This window comes from Schistocerca gregaria, chromosome X (genome assembly GCF_023897955.1).
Source record: "Schistocerca gregaria isolate iqSchGreg1 chromosome X, iqSchGreg1.2, whole genome shotgun sequence".
In the NCBI taxonomy this organism is placed as follows: domain Eukaryota; kingdom Metazoa; phylum Arthropoda; class Insecta; order Orthoptera; family Acrididae; genus Schistocerca; species Schistocerca gregaria.
In genome coordinates, this window is record NC_064931.1 from 468,845,597 (window position 1) to 468,863,936 (window position 18,340).

Genomic DNA, 18,340 nt, shown 5'->3' on the forward strand with positions numbered 1-18,340 from the left:
CCTGCGTTCCGCAAGGTGCAATGCATTCCGTAATTCAGGAAACTTGTGCTAAAGTGCAGACTGGTCATATCAATAAAAGCAGAGTGAAAAACTGAATTTCTAATTTGTCGCTTCTGCTGACATTTATTCAAAGCGTGAAAACAATAGAATGATGTGAGTTACTGCACTGGACTCGTTACAGTGCCGATCTCAGCGTCAGTTTTGACTTTGTCACGTACTAAAAGCTCTACTAGTGAATCTTACGTAGCTGCCAACCCTAAGGTGTATGGCAGCAGAATGAACGCAGAATGCAGCATGGATTTGCTTTCTTTCTGTCTCTCGTGGCTACAATAGAATTATGGGCATTTTATACAGCGAGTAAAACACTTGTTAAATTGGATATCAGCCGCGAGGCTTCGAAACATGCACAGCCGGCTCTCTAAACTGTTGAAAACCAACCAATACGGAACAAACTGATCATCAGTTACCGAAACGCGAATATGCTCCAGAATATGACAGGTACCATAAAGCGCATGAAGGAAGGTGCCATAAACGTGCAATAAATGAAACAATAAAGAAAAAGAGAAACTTATGCACGACTTGACACGCAGCTGAACAACATACTTTACCAATCTTTTAGTGAAATAAAAATTATATACAATTTAAGTCAATGACTGGCCAGCATTCTTCACGGAGTGTTGGGAGAAATGCTTGTCTTGGGCAACGTCACAGTGGAGATAGTTTGTTGACCTCTTAATCTAATTTGTTAGAGAGTGTCAGGGGTGTATCTGTTTCGTATAGGCTGTTGTGATGAGTGTTTGTGTATGTAATCCTGTGTTTCTCCTATGGATGAGCAGAAAGAAAGAATGAAATGTGATGGGGACACGTAGTCATTCCGCTCGAGTAAAATTTACGTCATGACGGCTGGAAGTCCGTCAGCAATGTCAATTCCTTCACTTCATGAGATACTGCGAAAGGGTTTGAATTTTAATTCTGAATATCGACACATATTTAGATGATCAGAAACAGTGTTCCAGAACTTCCTCTCCGTATTCACACAGGTAAAATAAATTTCTTCTTTTTGCAGGAGTTTAAAGACACATTAAATACAACATACTGCCTGTAGGATTATAATATATGGTATCTGATCAAAAATATCCGGACATTGCTATGTAATCAGAACTGACAACGAGACGTCACGTAATGTGTTGCCAGTAGAGCAACGTCGCAGTAAGGAACCAGTAACAGCAGAATGCGGGCCGTCGGGAGACCTCAGGCGTTTCGAAATTCGACTAGTCACTGGGTGTCACCTTACTAACACAGCCATCAGTTATATTTCAACCCTTCTATAGCCGACAAAGTCAACTTTCGGTGATGCGATTGTGATGTGGAAACGCGAAGGAAAAGCCTCGGCTAAATCAAGACCACGTAGACGTTGTTGTCTGACGGACAGTGACCGTCGAGGAGGGTGGTTGTAAAAACTCCCATGAAATCAGGAGAAGAAAACACTCATGAGTTCCGAACTGCTACAGCAGTCCATCTAGCACAATGGCTGTGCGTATGGAGTCAAAAAGTACTGAGGTACAGTAATAAAGCAGCTTTCTGTATTCAGTGCTGAGCGACGCTAGGCAGTAAGACTTATAGCGTTGACCCAAGTGAATAGGGGCCTGAAGGTCATTTTACGATTAAGTTTTAATATCCCGTCGATGTGAAAATCGTCAGAGACGAAGTAGAAGCTCAGTTGGAGAAGGGTGGAGTAGGAAATCAGACACGGCGTCTTTAAATAAACTCTTCAGGCATTATCATTTCAAGAGGACTGTAGCCAAAGTAGTTCAGACTGGTCGCACAGGGATATAAACCCACTCTTTCACAGAAATGTTGAAGACCCTTCTCTCATGATGAATACGAGAAAAATTGTGCCATACAGTCGTTAAAGGAAAAAATTTCAAGCAGATGCCCGAAATAATAGTCGAAAATGTACGACAACAATAATTTTGTGTTACTGGCAAGGTACCTGAACTGCATTTAGTCAGAATATGAGTGTGGATTAATCGTTGACAGTATTTTACACAGGCATTATCCTCAATTCAAAATGGCAAACTTTTTCTCAGCGAAATAGATCTCCAAACACTACTTCAGAAGATCAAAGCAACACGAGACCTATCGTCGGAACAACTGCACAATAAAAACCATGGACTTTCTATTAGTCCAATAAAATAATGTCCTCAATGGAAGTAACCCCAGTAATTCTGTCTGCATTTACGTTATTTTGAACGGAAAGTGCAATACAGTTCCAATTTGGGCAGTGCGATGATTGATTTGTTCTTTTTAAACAATCAAATATGAGAACGCAATTTGAAGATGTAAAAGCCGACATCACACAATTTAGCACGCCTCTACTTCACTACACTGTTGGAAAATGAAATGTGAAATAACATCAGTATTCGGAACCAGTCCTTCACTAAGCATTTAGCTGCAAGGAATGAAATGAAACATCGAGCAGACAAATAAAACATGTATCCAAGCAACAACCATCGTATGTTGTACTTAGACAGAAATAAGCAATTAAAACAATGACTAAGAAAGACGTAATCTACCCACCTAACCTTCAACATTCTTCTGTAGCACCACATTTCGAAAGCTTCTATTCTCTTCTTGTCCAAACTATTTATTGTCCATGTTTCACTTCCATATATGGCTACACTCCATACAAATACTTTCAGGACAACTTTCTGACATTTAATTCTATACTCGATGTTAACAAATTTCTCTTCTTCAGAAAAGCTTCCCTTCCCATTGACAGTCTACATTTATATCCTCTCTACTTCGACCATCACAGTTATTTTGCTCCCCAAATAGCCAAACTCCTTTACTACTTTAAGTGCCTCATTTCCTAATCTAATTCCCTCAGCATCACCCGACTTAATTCAACTACATTCCATTATCCTCGTTTTGCTTTTGTTGATATTCATCTTATATCCTCCTTTCAAGACACTATCCATTCCGGTCAACTGCTCTTCTAAATCTTTTACTGTCTCTGACAGAATTACAATGTCATCGGCGAACCTCGAAGTTTTTATTTCTTCTCCATGGATTTTAATACCTACTCTGAATTTTTCTTTTGTTTCCTTCACTGCTTGCATAATACACAGATTGAATAACATCGGGGACAGGCTACAAACCTGTCTCACTCCTTTCCCAACCACTGCTTCCTTTTCAAGGTCCTCAACTCTTATAACTGCCATCTGGTTTCTGTAAAAATTGTAAATAGCCTTTCGCTCCCTGTATTTTACCACTGCCACCTTTTGAATTTGAAAGAGAGTATTCCTATCAACATTGACAAAAGCTTTCTCTAAGCCTACAAATGCTTGAAACGTAGATTTGCCTTTCCTTAATCTTGCTCCTAAGATAAGTCGTAGGGTCAGTATTGCCTCACGTGTTCCAATATTTCTACGGAATCCTAACTGATCTTCCCCGAGGTCGGCTTCTACCAGTTTTTATATTCGTCTGTAAATAATTCGCGTTAGTATTTTGCAGCTGTGACTTATTAAACTGATAGTTCGGTAATTTTCGCATCTGTAAGCACATGGTTTCTTTGGGATTGGAATTATTATATTCTTCTTGAAATCTGAGGGTATTTCGCCTGCCTCATACATCTTGCTCACCAGATGGTACAGTTTTGTCAGGACTGGCTCTCCCAAGGCCGTCAGTAGTTCTAATGGAATGTTGTCTACTCCCGGGGCCTTGTTTCGACAAAGGTCTTTCAGTGCTCTGTCAAACTCTTCACGCAGTATCTTATCTCCCATTTCATCTTCATCTACATCCTCTTCCCTTTCCATAATATTGTCCTCAAGTACATCGCCCTTGTATAGACCCTTCTTTGCTTAGAACCGGGTTACCATCTGAGCTCTTGATATTCATACAAGTGGCTCTCTTTTCTCCAAAGGTCTTTTTAATTTTCCTGTAGGCAGTATCTATCTTCCTCCTAGTGAGATAAGCCTCTACATCCTTACATTTGTCCTCTAGCCATGCCTGCTTAGCCATTTTGCACTTCCTGTCGATCTCATTTTTGAGACGTTTGTATTATTTTTTGGCTACTTCATTTACTGCATTTTTATATTTTCTCCTTTGATCAATTAAATTCAGTATTTCTTCTGTTACCCAAGGATTTCTACTAACCCTCGTCTTTTTACCTACCTGATCCTCTGCTGCCTTCACTACTTCATCCCTCATAGCTACCCATTCTTCTTCTACTGTATTTCTTTCCCCCATTCCTGTCAATTGTTCCCCTATGCTGTCTCTGAAACTCAGTACAACCTCTGGTTTAGTCAGTTTATCCAGGTATCATCTCCTTAACTTCCCACATTTTTGCAATTTCTTCAGTTTTAATCTAAAGTTAATAACCAATAGATTGTGGTCAGAGTCCCCATCTGCCCCTGGGAATGTCCTACAATTTAAAACCTGGTTCCTAAATCTCTGTCCTACCATTATATAATCTATCTGATACCTTTTAGTATCTCCAGTATTCTTTCATGTATACAACCTTCTTTTATGATTCTTGAACCAAGTGTTAGCTATTATTAAGTTATGCTCTGTGCAAAATTCTAAAAGACGGCTTCCTCTTTCATTTCTAAGCCCCAATCTATAGACACCTACTATGTTTGCTTTTCTCCCTTTTCCTACTGTCGAATTCCAGTCACCCATGACTATTAAATTTTCGTCTCCCTTCACTACCTGAATAATTTCTTTTATCTCATCATACATTTCTTCAATTTCTTCATCATTTGCAGACCTAGTTGGCATATAAACTTGTACTACTGTAGTAGGCATGGGCTTCGTGTCTATCTTGGCCACTATAACACGTTCACTATACTGTTTGTAGTAGCTTACCCGTACACCTATTTTTTTATTCATTATTAAACCCACTCCTGCATTACCCCTATTTGATTTTGTATTTATAACCCTGTATTCACCTGACCAGAAGTCTTGTTCCTCCTGCCACCGAACTTCACTAATTCCCACTATATCTAACTTTACCTACCCATTTCCCTTTTTAAATTTTCTAACCAACCTGCCCGATTAAGCGATCTGACATTCCACGCTCCGATCCGTAGAATGCCAGTTTTCTTTCTTCTGATAACGGTTTCCTCTTGAGTAGTCACCGTCCGGAGATCCTAACGGGTGACTATTTAACCTCCGGAATATTTTACCCAATAGGACGCCATCATCATTTAACCATACCAGTAAAGCTGTATGCCCTTGGGAAAAATTACGGCTGTAGTTTCCCCTTGCTTTCAGTCGTTCGCAGTACGATAACAGCAAAGCCGTTGTGGTTAGTGTCACAAGGCCAGATCACTTAGTCATCCAGACTGTTGCCCCTGCAACTACTGAAAAGGCTGCTGCCCCTCTTCAGGAACCACACGTTTGTCTGGCCTATCAACAGATACCCCTCCGTTGTGGTAGCACCTACGGTACGGCTATCTGTATCGTTGAGGCATGCATGCATCCCCACCAACGGTAAGGTCCATGATTCATGGGGGGAGGATAGACTTCTATATGTAACTCAAAATGAGAAAGCATCTATTGATCAGTTTCCCCTGAAGGTGTGACAGCTGTGAAAACAGAGTTATTGAGGAGGAATAATGCTCAGGATGTCGCTATATACCGTCAGGAAATAGAATACATAATTTTTTCCATGTGCAATGCTTGGTTCAACAGCTAATGGTTTTCAAACATAATGGCATAGTGAACTGTATTGTTCTTTTACTTCAATAATTTATCCGATTCAATGTCAATAAAATAAGCAAATATGCTTTTACTTTAATGCACTTAACGTGAATATATTTGAGTCCCGGATAGGCAAGATGCACTATGTCAGAGCTGAAGATCGTGACCTGATTGTGAATATGAAGATGGTATCTGTTCTCTCGGACATGTCCGAAAGAACAGATATCATCTTCATATATATAGTTAAGGCTCACCGGCCATTTTACCATCTTCTGTGCGTTTGCTCAAACATTGCCTGAACTCTTACGGGAATTGGTATAGCCGCGAGTAATGATTGTATTGGGCAGGGGCACTACGAATATAGTGCGGGACAATAAGTTGGGAATGTGAGTCTCACGGGAGGCGTGCCAGAGATAAGTCCCTGCAGTCGCACTATCCTCTGTGTCCTCGGAGGCTCAGATGGATAGCGTGTGTGCAATGTAAGTAGGAGCTCCCGCCTTCGAGTCCAAGTCGGGGCACACTTTTTCAACTTTCCCCGTTGACGTATACCAACGCCTGCGTACTGCTGAGGGTATTCATTTCATTGTATTAATTTAATTTGAAACTGATTGTGAATGTCCGACATAAAGGACATTTTACTTCTGAGCTCGTACAGCATATGGGATTTTCACGTGACACCTTGTCAAGAGTGTACTCAAACTACCTCGATTCGGACAAACCCGACGTCTTCGGACAATCGTCGAAACTAAGAATATTTTCCGGACAGGGGTCTTCGCAGACCACTGTGGACTGTAATAGGCCAACGACGAGACGTAATGCCACAGTGGTGACAGCGCTTGACGGGTAGTGTCGACTAATAATCAGAACGTCCTGCGTCCGGGTTCTAAGCCATGCCATTGCTAACATTCTGAATAAAAATAACCAGCAGTGGAACTGAAGACATCCGCTATAAGGAGGCATCACCCTTGTTATGCCAACGGCCTTTTTAAAAGGAGGCCGGCCGGAGTGGCCTTGCGGTTCTAGGCGCTAGTCTGGAGCCGAGCGACCGCTACGGTCGCAGGTTCGAATCCTGCCTCGGGCATGGATGTGTGTGATGTCCTTAGGTTAGTTAGGTTTAATTAGTTCTACGTTCTAGGCGACTGATGACAGAAGTTAAGTCGCATAGTGCTCAGAGCCATTTTTTTTTTTTTTTTTTTTTTTTTTTTTTTTTTTTTTTTTTTTTTTTAAGGAAGGAGGAGCAGAAAACTGAACTGTTCCCGGCCCTCTCTTACCGTTGGGGTGAGAAACTGCTCCATGGAAGCCAGGAGAATCAGGAAAGATCAACATTATGAGAATGCTGGTGTTGGAAAGCACTACATCAAAGATACACAATGTGTATCCACAGAATATGTGGCCTGTAACTGAAAAAGTGTTATTATACTCTTTTAAGTGGTATAAGAGGAGGCTCGGTATGAATCTCGTTGAGGGGACTGCTAAGTGGGAGATGACCATGAAAAAAAGATTGAATAGCCAGTAAAAGGGTAATCTTCTAAGAGTAGGAGCATAGAATGTCAGAAATCCTTATGTGACAAGGATGGTATTAAATCTGAAAAGGGAAATGTAAAGGCTCAATCTAAATATCGTAGTTGGCAGTGGAGTAAAATAGAAGCGCGGTAAGGATTTCTGGTCAAATGAATATAGGGCAATAGCAACAGCAGCAAAAAACGGTGTAATGGGAATAGGAATCGTCATGAATAGCGACATTGGGTATCGAGTGCTCTACTGTTAACATTTCATTGTTACGATTATTCGCATCAGAATCTACAACAAGCCAACTTCAACAAAAATAATTTAGGTATGCACGTCCATGTCAGAAGCAGAAGTTGAAGAGACAGAGAAGGTATATAAGGATTTTGAAGTTTAATGCAATACGTGAAGGGAGACGGAAATCTAATAATCCTCGGTGATTGGAACGTTTAAGCAGAAGAGGTAATAGAAGGCAGAGTCACGGGAAAATGTGGGTTCAGGAGTAGGATTAATATCTGAGTTTTACTACTAAGTCAGCTAATAATATCGAACACGTGGTTCAAATATATCTGTAGTGGGAGATACACCTGTAAAATTATTGGAGGCGTGGGAGTATTCCATCTGGATTACATGATGGCCAGACTAGGAAAGAGAAGGAGGAGGAGCAGCAGGAGGAGGATTTTAATGTTTAACGTCCCGTCGACAACGATATCATTAGAGATCGAGCACAAACTTGGATTAGGGAAGGATGGAGAGGGAAAGCGGCCAGGCGCTTTCGAAGGAACCATCCCGGCATTTACCATAAGCGATTTAGGGAAATGACGGAAAACCTAAATCATAATGGCCGCACGCGGGTTTGAATCGTCACCCTCCCGAATGCAGGATGCAGATCCAGTGGGCTGACCACTGCGTTATCCCGTTCAGTCAGACTTGGAGAGACTTCTGAGCCAACCTCGATTCGCCGACGTCGTGCGCTGCGACAAGCAGGTGTATTTTCTGAGCACGCAATGTGAACACAGTATGGTATCGGAGCCATCGTGCCACATAAGTATAATGGAGTCTGCAGCTTCGCTTCAAAATATTCTGCTGGCGCCCAGCACATCAAGAGGGATGATTCCGAACAGAATGCTGCGGACATGACAGGTGGCATGACCGTCATTGCAAAGACTTTCTTTGTACACAACACAGAAACGTACCACTCCCCAGTAGGCTCATAAACACTGTCACCATTATGCTGAGTAACAAAGTATTATGCTTTCTGGTGAGGCCCACTTCCACTAGTTATTCAGTGATGGACGTAGACGCTAAAATATTCACCATCAAGAGCAGCCTGCAATTTGAGCAGCATTGCTCACGAACAGTGTTGTATAGACTCCTAAATACTGAATGCATTCTGAACGCGAACCCATAGGGAACGCTCCTACAGACAGTTACATATGTCATAATTTAATAAGATAATGCTCTCCAGTGGGCGACGAATAATTTGCAATTTTTCTTTGAAATGCGGCGTGTACTTCCATTTCAGTGGGCTGCACGTTCGCGTGTCGTGTTTCTCAATACATTAGTTTGGATATGCTTGCCGGAAACTTTCATTGAAGCGGTTTTCCAGCAACCACTATTGACAATATGTGGACTCGGTTACAAAGTGTGTCTATGTATATTCCCAAGGGAATATATTCACATCTACTCTGATTCCTTGGTACGATGCTTAGAGACACTGTTTGCAAACATCAGAGCAGTGACAACAGCGGAGTCTGTGGTCATTCATAGGTCAGTAGTATTACTGAATGCGTTCTGTAACAATAAGTCCCATTGTTCTCCTTATATAAGGAGACCTGCCCTATGGCTCGAGACCCTTATGCAAATAAATTAGTCACTTTTACTCTTATGTTACGTTTATGTAAGTCTAATTTATGACCTAATTACGATAAATTATGACCCGAAGAATGGCCAACATCTCCCCCTCACCTTTCCCAAATCTTCTAGTCCAATTGGGTGATGTATCTGGGCAGTTATGACTGAATTATCTTCATTAATATACTTCATGGCTCAAAAATGATGTCATGGATGCCCAGACACGTTGACATTACACTGAATGTGTGAAATACATGTGGGCATCCATCTACACAAAAATGACGTCACTATCTGGCACTTAAGAACAATCTGACACTATGGCATTACTCTGTACATGAGAAAGCAGTGTAAAATTAAAAACAACCACATAGTAGTGTTTCTACATAATTGCATGTACCTGTAGAAAATCACAAGACATCGCCAAATTACGCCGATGTATCACACTCTAATAATCTCCCACAGCTGTACTGTTACCGCTACCACTGAGATAGGCTGGACATAATAACGACATGTTTATAATTAAAAAAAAATGTAGAAAGGCCTCTCCCATTGACTGCCACGACTCAAGCTACGAGGAAATAGCCAGCTGCCACCACATTCACTCGCTGACTCGACGTTTAAATTCGAATCCAAGCAATAATACGAGGGTAAGTCAATTATTAACCGCAAAGTAGTTACACAATTTTATTGTAAGCAAATAGGAAACTTACAAGAACATCATTTTCCGACATACTGTTCTTGCGTTTCAACGCATTTAATCCATCGTTGTACAAGCTTCCTGATGCCCTCATAAAAGAAGGTTCTAGGTTGAACTGCGAGCCAGGAATGTACCGCTTCTTTCCCTGCTTCGTCCGAGGCAAATCGAAGGCCCCTTAATACCTGTTTGAGTGGACCAAAGTGATAGAAGGGGCAAGATCGGGACTATATGGAGGCTGGTCTAGTACTTCAAATTTGAGTTTCTGGGGCGTTTCAGCAGTGCGGGGAGCACTACGCGGACGGGAATTGTCGTGCAATAACACAACACCTTTTGACAACAATCGTCGGCTTTTGCTTCTAATTGCAGGCTTTAGCAGTAAGCATCTCACTGTAACGTACACTGTCTATTGTTGTGCCCCTTTCCCCATAATGTTCCAGTACTGGACCTTATGGGTCCCAAAAAACCGTAGCATCAGTTTTCCTGCGGACGGTTGGGTTGGCTCTGAGCACTATGGGACTTAACATCTGAGGTCATCAGTCCCCTATAACTACTTAAACCTAGCTAACCTAAGGACATCACACACATCCATGCCCGAGGCAGGATTCGAACCTGCGAGCGTAGCCGTCACGAGGTTCCAGATTGAAGCGTCTAGAACCGCTCGGCTACCAGAGGCAGGCGGCTCGTAATGATGGATCCATCTTTCATCACCAGTAATGATCCTGTCGTAGAAGCTGTCCCCTTCTTTACCATACAGATTCAAATGTTTTTTGCAGACGTCCAAGAGCGTCTGTTTATCCAACTATGTGAGTTTTTTGGGGCTCATCTTGCACATACTTTATGAAACCCAAGTCTGTTGTGGATGATTTCGTAGGCAGAACCGCACCTAATTTTCAGACGTTGTCCTACTTCGTCAATTGTTAATCGTCTGTCTAAGAGAACCATTTCACGTGAACGCTCAATGGTTTCTTCATTTGTGGTAGTAAACGGCCTTTTGGCTCCTTCATCGTACGTAACACTTGTGAGACCATTTTGGAATTTTTCAATCCATTCGTAGACACCCCGTTGTGGAAAAACACTTTCCCGTACTGTAACGAAAGTCTTTGATGAATTTCGGCCCCTATACGCCTTCCGACCACAAAAAACGATCCACTGAACGTTGTTCTTCTTTGGTGCTAATAGACAGCGGAGCAGTCATGAGTAACAACACGGCAGCAACAACGAAACTAACTTAGCAGCTTGAAAACTGCAAAGGCATAACAACAAATAAACAAAGCATGCGCCATTAACGTAATGCCAGAGTACTACCAAAATAAACAGAAAGATAAATATATTGCGCGTATTAATTGACTTACCCTCGTATTAACACTTTGAACACTATGTTAAACTATAATGCTCTCATTGACTAATCTTGACAGCGTATTACCCAACTGATTTTTAATTTGACTCTCGAACTCATTCTGAAGCTTCAAGCAGACAAACTATTATGTCGTTGTATTTAGCAATAAAATATTCACTGGAGTTCATTGCTTAAGTTGCACTATCGTTTGGAAAATTTATGTTTTCCGCTAAACATAGTGACTACATTCACCACTGGAACAGCAGCTGTGACTAAATTCACCTCGAGAAATTTCTCCTGAAATTCAACTGTAGAATTTGCTGTCTATATTTAAACCTCTTCATTGAACTTGGAACAGTTATTTAAGTTTTAGTAAAGTTAAAACTTGCTTCTTAGAATCAGGATGAAGCTGACAAGATATTTATCGAATTTCTTTCGTTATTTTATGCCGTTTTTAAAAACATTTTTTGGCAATATTTGTCATTTGAATAAAGTTGATATATACCTGAAACTTTAAGAAACTGGCTTCAAGCAAATTTTTACTCAAGTACCGCAACAAAGCGATCCATCAAAAAGGTGGACTACCCTGTCTCATTAGATTGACTATAGCTTTGGAATTACTGTTACTGCCATTACACCCATCAATGACAAATTTTGATGTAGAAGCTAAGTAAAATGAAATGGGTGCTTGAAATGAAACAGTCACAGCCTTTAGACATAAAGACACCAAAGACACACTTACACAACTCTCTTTTTACATGACTAACAAATAAATAGTCTGTAGCTTACCTTGTTGTGAGCAGTGCTGTTGACCATATAATGTCAAAGACACTTCTGCAAATACTTCCCGTCTCTGGTTAAAATGACACGCCAATTGCGTCGTAATGGCTGCACTTATTACGTCTGCATGTAGCACAGTGGTGCAATCGTGGCAACACCATAATTTAGACTGTTAAGTCTTGCAACCTTCCCCCATGAACCATGGACCTTGCCGTTGGTGGGGAGGCTTGCGTGCCTCAACGATACAGATAGCCGTACCGTAGGTGCTACCACAACGGAGGGGTATCTGTTGATAGGCCAGACAAACGTGTGGTTCCTGAAGAGGGGCAGCAGCCTTTTCAGTAGTTGCAGGGGCAACAGTCTGGATGACTAACTGATATGGCCTTGTAACACTAACCAAAACGGCTTTGCTGTTGTGGTACTGCGAACGGCTGAAAGCAAGGGGAAACTATAGCCGTATTTTTTCCCGAGGGCATGCAGCTTTACTGTATGGTTAAGTGATGATGGCGTCCTCTTGGGTAAAATATTCAGGTGATTAAATAGTCCCCCGTTCGGATCTCCGGGCGGGGACTACTCTAGAGGAAACCGTTATCAGAAGAAAGAAAACTGGCATTCTACGGATCGGAGCGTGGAATGTCAGATCGCTTAATCGGGCAGGTTGGTTAGAAAATTTAAAAAGGGAAATGGGTAGGTAAAGTTAGATATAGTGGGAATTAGTGAAGTTCGGTGGCAGGAGGAACAAGACTTCTGGTCAGGTGAATACAGGGTTATAAATACAAAATCAAATAGGGGTAATGCAGGTGTATGTTTAATAATGAATAAAAAGAATAGGTGTACGGGTAAGCTACTACAAACAGCGTAGTGAACGTATTATAGTGGCCACGATAGACACGAAGCCCATGCCTACTACAGTAGTACAAGTTTATATGCCAACTAGGTCTGCAAATGACGAAGAAATTGAAGAAATGTATGATGAGATAAAAGAAATTATTCAGGTAGTGAAGGGAGACGAATTTTTAATAGTCATTGGTGACTGGAATTCGACAGTAGGAAAAGGAAGAGAAGCAAGCATAGTAGGTCACTATAGATTGGGGCTAAGAAATGAAAGAGGAAGCCGTCTATTAGAATTTTGCTCAGAGCATAACTTAATAATAGCTAACACTTGGTTCAAGAATCATAAAAGAAGGTTGTATACATGAAAGAATACTGGAGGTACTAAAAGGTATCAGATAGATTATATAATGGTAAGACAGAGATTTAGGAACCAGGTTTTAAATTGTAGGACATTTCCCGGTGCAGATGGGGACTCTGACCGCAATATATTGGTTATGAACTGTAGATTAAAACTGAAGAAATTGCAAAAGGGTGGAAATTTAAGGAGGTGGGAGCTGGATAAACTGACTAAACCAGATGTTGTACAGAGTTTCAGGGACAGCACAAGGGAAAAATTGACAGGAATGGGGGAAAGAAATACAGTAGAAGAAGAATGGGTAGCTATGAGGGATGAAGTAGTGAAGGCAGCAGAGGATCAGGTAGGTAAAAAGACGAGGGTAAGTAGAAATCCTTGGGTAACAGAAGAAATACTGAATTTAATTGATCAAAGGAGAAAATATAAAAATGCAGTAAATGAAGTAGCCAAAAAGGAATACAAACGTCTCAAAAATGAGATCGACAGGAAGTGCAAAATGGCTAAGCAGGCATGGCTACAGGACAAATGTAAGGATGTAGAGGCTTATCTCACTAGGGGTAAGATAGATACTGCCTACAGAAAGATTAAAAAGTCCTTTGGAGAAAAGAGAACCACCTGTATGAATATCAAGAGCTTAGATGGAAACCCAGTTCTAAGCAAAGAAGGGAAAGCAGAAAGGTGGATGGTGTATATAGAGGGTCTATACAAGGGCGACGTACTTGAGGACAATATTATGGAAATGGAAGAGGATGTAGATGAAGATGAAATGGGAGATAAGATATTGCGTGAAGAGTTTGACAGAGCACTGAAAGACCTGAGTCGAAAATAGGCCCCGGGAGTAGACAACATTCCATTAGAACTACTGATGGCCTTGGGAGAGCCAGTCCTGAAGAAACTCTACCATCCGGTGAGCAAGATGTACGAGACAGGCGAAATACTCTCAGACTTCAAGAAGAATATAATAATTCCAATCTCAAAGAAAGCTGGTGTTGACAGATGTGAAAATTACTGAACTATCAGTTTAATAAGTCACAGCTGCAAAATACTAACGCGAATTATTTACAGACGAATGTAAAAACTGGTAGAAGCCGACCTCGGGGAAGATCAGTTAGGATTCCGCAGAAATATTGGAACACGTGAGGCAATACTGACCCTACGACTTATCTTAGGAGCAAGATTAAGGAAAGGCAAATCTACGTTTCTAGCATTTGTAGGCTTAGAGAAAGCTTTTGTCAATGTTGACAGGAATACTCTGTTTCAAATTCTAAAGGTGGCAGGGGTAAAATACAGGGAGCGAAAGGCAGAAACCAGATGGCAGTTATGAGTCGAGGGCCTTGAAAGGGAATCAGTCGTTGGGAAGGGAGTGAGACAGGTTTGTAGCTTGTCCCCAATGTTATTCAACCTGTATATTATACAAGCAGTGAAGGAAACAAAAGAAAAATTCAGAGTAGGTATTAAAATCCATGGAGAAGAAATAAAAACTTCGAGGTTCGCCGATGACATTGTAATTACGTCAGAGATAGCAAAGGACTTGGAAGAGCAGTTGAACGGAGTGGACAGTGTCTTGAAAGGAGGGTATAAGATGAACATCAACAAAAGCAACACGAGAATAATGGAATGTAGTCGAATTAAGTCGGGTGATGCTGAGGAAATGATACACTTAAAGTAGTAAAGGAGTTTTGCTATTTGGGGAGCAAAATAACTGATGATGGTCGAAGTAGAGAGGATATAAAATGTAGACTGGCAATGCCAAGGAAAGCTTTTCTGAAAGAGAGAACTTTGTTAACATCGAGTATACTTTTAAGTGTCAGGAAGATATTCGTGAATGTATTTGTATGGAGTGTAGCCATCTATGGAAGTGAAACATGGACGATAAATAGTTTGGACAAGAAAAGAATAGAAACTTTCGAAATGTGGTGCTACAGAAGAATGTTGAAGATTAGGTGGGTAGATCGCGTAACTAATGAGGAGGTATTGAATAGGATTGGAGAGAAGAGAAGTTTGTGGCACAACTTGACTAGAAGAAGGGTTCGGTTGGTAGGACATGTCCTGAGGCATCAAGTGATCTCAAATTTAGCATTGGAGGGCAGCGTGGAAGGTAAAAATCGTAGAGGGAGACCAAGAGTTGAATACACTAAGCAGATTCAGAAGGATGTAGGTTGCAGTAGGTACTGGGAGATGAAGGAGCTTGCACATGGTAGATTAATATGGAGAGCTGCATCAAACCAGTTTCAGGACTGAAGACGACAACAACAACAAGTCTTGCAACCACTTCTAATAATTAGGAGAGACGACTTCTTAGTGCAGGAGCACTGATAAAGGTATGCTTCTCATTGTGTGTTCATATGTTAGCACTAATAGTATTGTTTTTTACGGAGTGCACCTTAACACAACTTCTCACTATCACTCTGGGCTGCACAGTCTGTCTGCAGCAATTTTTCCACATAAAAGGTGTTACCGAGAATGTAACGCGACAAGCCCATCTCATACCTTATATCCAAGCTGTCCGCCGTGTCTGCCTTCTGTGCCTTTTCCCTTGTAGAAAATAAAATCGACATGGGAAACACCTTGTTCTTCCTCCGGCCTAATGGATTCCTTCTTTCTATTGCAAACTTTTCGTAGGAAAAATTATATCAAGTGAAGGAGGATCTCAGACTGTACAGAAAAAGGTTTCGTTCATACTCTTAGCTGCAGAACAGCAAAATAGCTTTGCATTTCGCCTTCTACTTCAGCTTTTAGAGAAACGAGTGATTAAGCAAGTCAGATTTCGACAACACAATACTTACATGGACATTAACACTGTTTTCCCTATTTGTTCAAGGTACTCGTAAATCTCTAGCTTCTTTAAACATATATTTTCAATTATTTTATTTGTAGCCAGCCCTTACAGTCTTGTTCACGGCACTGCTGCTTATTTCAGTTACTTCATATTCAGTTATGTCTGGGAAATAAATAAATTGTCCAATGACTAAATTCTCTACAGCTTCAAATATTAGTTTTTCATCCTACTGTCTTAAGGGATTTTATTCAAGACATATGTCCTTTCTGATAAAATCCAAGTATCAGACCATGATAGAAGGACACTGATCTGAAGTCTTTGTCACTCTACAACAGAACTAACGACCTACTGAAAATATCGTGATAAATCGTTTCATGAGTGTCTGTATCGCGAATAACAAATTTCAGTTGACCCAGGCATTATCTGCTAATTTACAAATGTATTAGAAATACTGAATGGCCACGGAAGCATCCAAATATGTCGACTCCTTCAAAATATCTATAAATTAGTTCTTAATCATGATAAACTAATCAGTGTAGAAATTTCCAGGGTAATATGTACTTTTTGCAACAGACCCAGCGCATCGTAGACGACTCCAGCTGCGTCCCGCATCGGAGCAAGCCGGAATCGGTGCGCATGTGCAGCGTGCCGCGACCACAGGACTGCGTGGTCGGCCCCTTCTCAGAGTGGAGCACTTGCGAGGATCCCATCAACTGCGTTGTTGGCGGCACCAACCAAACGCGCGTGCGCATCGTCCTCGTTGCACCTATGTATGGCGGAAGGGCCTGCCCACACGTGAGTATCTTCAATGTCCTACTGCTTTACTCGCACTGAAAATCAAGTCTGATGTAAAGAAATTTAACAGCATTGAAGAAAAGTACATGACGAAAGACCCTACGGTAGTTAAATGCATCAAAACTGAAGACCACAAGCTGTGTCTAGAGCCAACGCACAAGGATGCTGATCATCATGCTTTCCACTTATTTAAATTACGTAGTTAGCCGTTCCTCAGGCGCGTCGATTGGAACAAATAGGATCGTCAGCTACTATTCAGGTCATTTCGAGATCTTTTTCTGACTCTTATCAGATATTGTCGCAGATCATAAATAATGAAAAGCGTGAGGTCATCGACATGAGAGCTAAAAGGAATCCATTAAACTTCGATTACACGATAAATCAATCATATCTAAAGGCCGAAAATTCAACTAAATACCTAGAAATTACGATTACGATAAACTCAAATTGGAAAGAACACACAGAAAATATTGTGATGAAGGCAACCAAAGATTGCGATTTATTGGCAGAACACTTAGAAGATGCTACAGATTTTCTAAAGAGCCTGCCTACGCTACGCCTGTCCGTCCTCTTTTGGAATACTGCTACGCGGTATGGGATCCTTACCACATAGGATTAACGGAGTACATCGAGAAAATACAAAGCACTGCATGTTTTGTTTAAACGAAAAACAAGGGAGACAGTGTCACAGACATGATACAGGAATTGGGAGGGACATCATTAAAACAAAGGCATTTCTCGTTGCGGTGGGATCTTCTCACTAAATTTCGATCACCAACTTTCTCCTCCGAATACGAAAATATTTTGTTGACGCCGAACTACACAGGGAGTGGAACAATAGAGAATTATTGTGAGGGTGATTCGATGAACCTTCTGCCAGGCACATAAGTGTGCTTTGCGGAGTATCCATGTAGATGTAGACAATCATCATCATCATCAACAGCAACAACAACAACAAACGTTATTTGTCAAGTAATAGATAAAGGCCTCCTCCTGGTTTCTACATGCATTATGGTCTGCTGCTGCAGCTACCCATGTCGCTTTTGAGTTTTTTATAATGCGAATTACACACCTTTCATTAGGTGCTCTTCTTGTCTTTTCTTTTTGTTGTGGTGGTCTCAGTGCGAAGACTGGTTTGATGCAGCTCTCCATGCTACTTTGTCCCGTGTAACCCTCTTCATCTGAGCGTAGCTACAGTAACCTACATCCACTTGAACCAGCTTACTGTGTTCATACTTCGGTCTCCCTCCACAACTATAGTCCACTGCCGCCCCCGCCCCCCCCCCCCCTCCCCACCCCCTTTCGCCACTTCCTTCCAGTAACAAACTGACATTTCGTTGATGCAACACGACGTGTCCTATAAACCCATCCTTCCTTTGACCCATAGATATCTATTTTCCTCCGTTCGTTTCGCTATCTCCTCGTTATTTATACGATCTACCCATCTACTTGACAGTGCTTTTCTGTAGTACCACATTTCAAAGGCTTCTATTCTCTTTATGTTTTTACGGCCTTCACTTGACGTTTTACTTTCGTGCAAGGCAATAACCCAGAGATACATCTTCAGAAAAGACTTCCTAAACCTTAAATTCATATTACTTATTAAAAAACTATTTTTTTCGACAATTTTGTAGCCCAAATAGAAGAACCAATGGACTTCATGTAGTGTCTCATTTCTTAATCAGTCAGCACCGTCAC

At 41.2% G+C, this 18,340-nt stretch overlaps 1 protein-coding gene across 10 annotated transcripts in view; it reads left to right on the forward strand.

Moving 5' to 3' along the window:
- Positions 1–18,340, forward strand: part of LOC126297914 (thrombospondin type-1 domain-containing protein 7A-like) — a 1,219,654-nt gene that overhangs the window by 474,967 nt on the left and 726,347 nt on the right. For all 10 annotated transcript variants that reach the window (XM_049989225.1, XM_049989222.1, XM_049989223.1 and 7 more), the window contains one exon: positions 16,421–16,642. In XM_049989225.1, the coding sequence (XP_049845182.1) occupies positions 16,421–16,642 (222 nt within the window). The remainder of the gene's footprint in view (positions 1–16,420; positions 16,643–18,340) is intronic.